The 1,280-nt window shown below is 59.7% G+C and overlaps 1 protein-coding gene across 1 annotated transcript; it reads left to right on the forward strand.

The window, feature by feature from the left end:
• Positions 1–365: 365 nt before the first annotated feature.
• Positions 366–1,270, forward strand: LOC107047434 (vegetative cell wall protein gp1-like; the record flags this gene model as incomplete). Its single annotated transcript, XM_015270204.1, has 2 exons — positions 366–815; positions 935–1,270. Coding segments are annotated over 2 exons (786 nt in total), but the record flags the coding sequence as incomplete, so codon positions are not given.
• Positions 1,271–1,280: the final 10 nt, after the last annotated feature.

The following is a 1,280-nucleotide window of genomic DNA, read 5'->3' on the forward strand; positions in this document are numbered from 1 at the left end:
GAAGCATTCGCCCGCCAGGCCGAATATTATGACAAAAACCGGTCCGACCAACCGTTTGCCGTCGGAGACCTAGTCTTAAAAAAATATAGACCCCTATCCCAAGCAGCCACCCATTTTACCGCAAAATTAGCCCCTAAATTTGACGGACCGTATATCATTGTCAATGTCATCTCCCCCATAATGTATGACCTAGAAGACCCTAATGGCAACCGCTCCCGTAAAATTCACATTTCTGACCTTAGACCTTTTCACCCTCGACCCTCCCTAGATAACGACAACGATGTACCGGAGGATCTCCTTCGGCAGANGCTCCCGTAAAATTCACATTTCTGACCTTAGACCTTTTCACCCTCGAACCTCCCTAGGTAACGACAACGATGTACCGGAGGATCTCCTTCGGCAGACCACCCTATCAGGTGCCACGAGGAGAAACAGTTCCTTCGGAACCACCCAGGAGCCCCCAATGGATGTTGCAGCAGGAGATGCTGTGGGCCGCTCGAGAGGAAACCGAGAGGGAGAGGCAGGCCACCCTCAGGACCAGGGAGCTCCAGAGGTCAGCCACTCCGACCGCCAGGACGCTGACGCCACCACCACCCCCCTCAACGGTCAGCGACCACCTCAGCCAGCAGCCAGCAGACGAGGACGCCCCCGGAAATCTCCCCCAGTTCCCCTTACCAACCCCCGTGACCTCGACCCCATTGCCACCCGACTCCGATCCCAGCCCGTCCGAGACCGAAATCCCTCCCCACCCCCCAAGCGCTCCACGTAAACCTGTAGCCCCTACCAATCTCCCGACTACGCCTAGACCCCTGAAGGTAACCCTCGAGCTTCACACCGTCCCGAAACTCTCCCCTAGCCCCTGCTCATCTTCCGCCAAGTTCCCTGCCAGCACATCCTCCCCCACTAGAAGGACTCCCGGTGCACCCACCNGCAGGAGATGCTGTGGGCCGCTCGAGAGGAAACCGAGAGGGAGAGGCAGGCCACCCTCAGGACCAGGGAGCTCCAGAGGTCAGCCACTCCGACCCCCAGGACGCTGACGCCACCACCACCCCCCTCAACGGTCAGCGATCACCCCAGCCAGCAGCCAGGAGACGAGGACGCCCCCGGAAATCTCCCCCAGTTCCCCTTACCAACCCCCGTGACCTCGACCCCATTGCCACCCGACTCCGATCCCAGCCCGTCCGAGACCGAAATCCCTCCCCACCCCCCAAGCGCTCCACGTAAACCTGTAGCCCCTACCAATCTCCCGACTACGCCTAGACCCCTGAAGGTAACCCTCG

The sequence above is a fragment of the Diachasma alloeum genome, unplaced genomic scaffold, assembly GCF_001412515.2.
Source record: "Diachasma alloeum isolate Michigan unplaced genomic scaffold, Dall2.0 Dall_scaffold_55384, whole genome shotgun sequence".
Lineage (NCBI taxonomy): Eukaryota > Metazoa > Arthropoda > Insecta > Hymenoptera > Braconidae > Diachasma > Diachasma alloeum.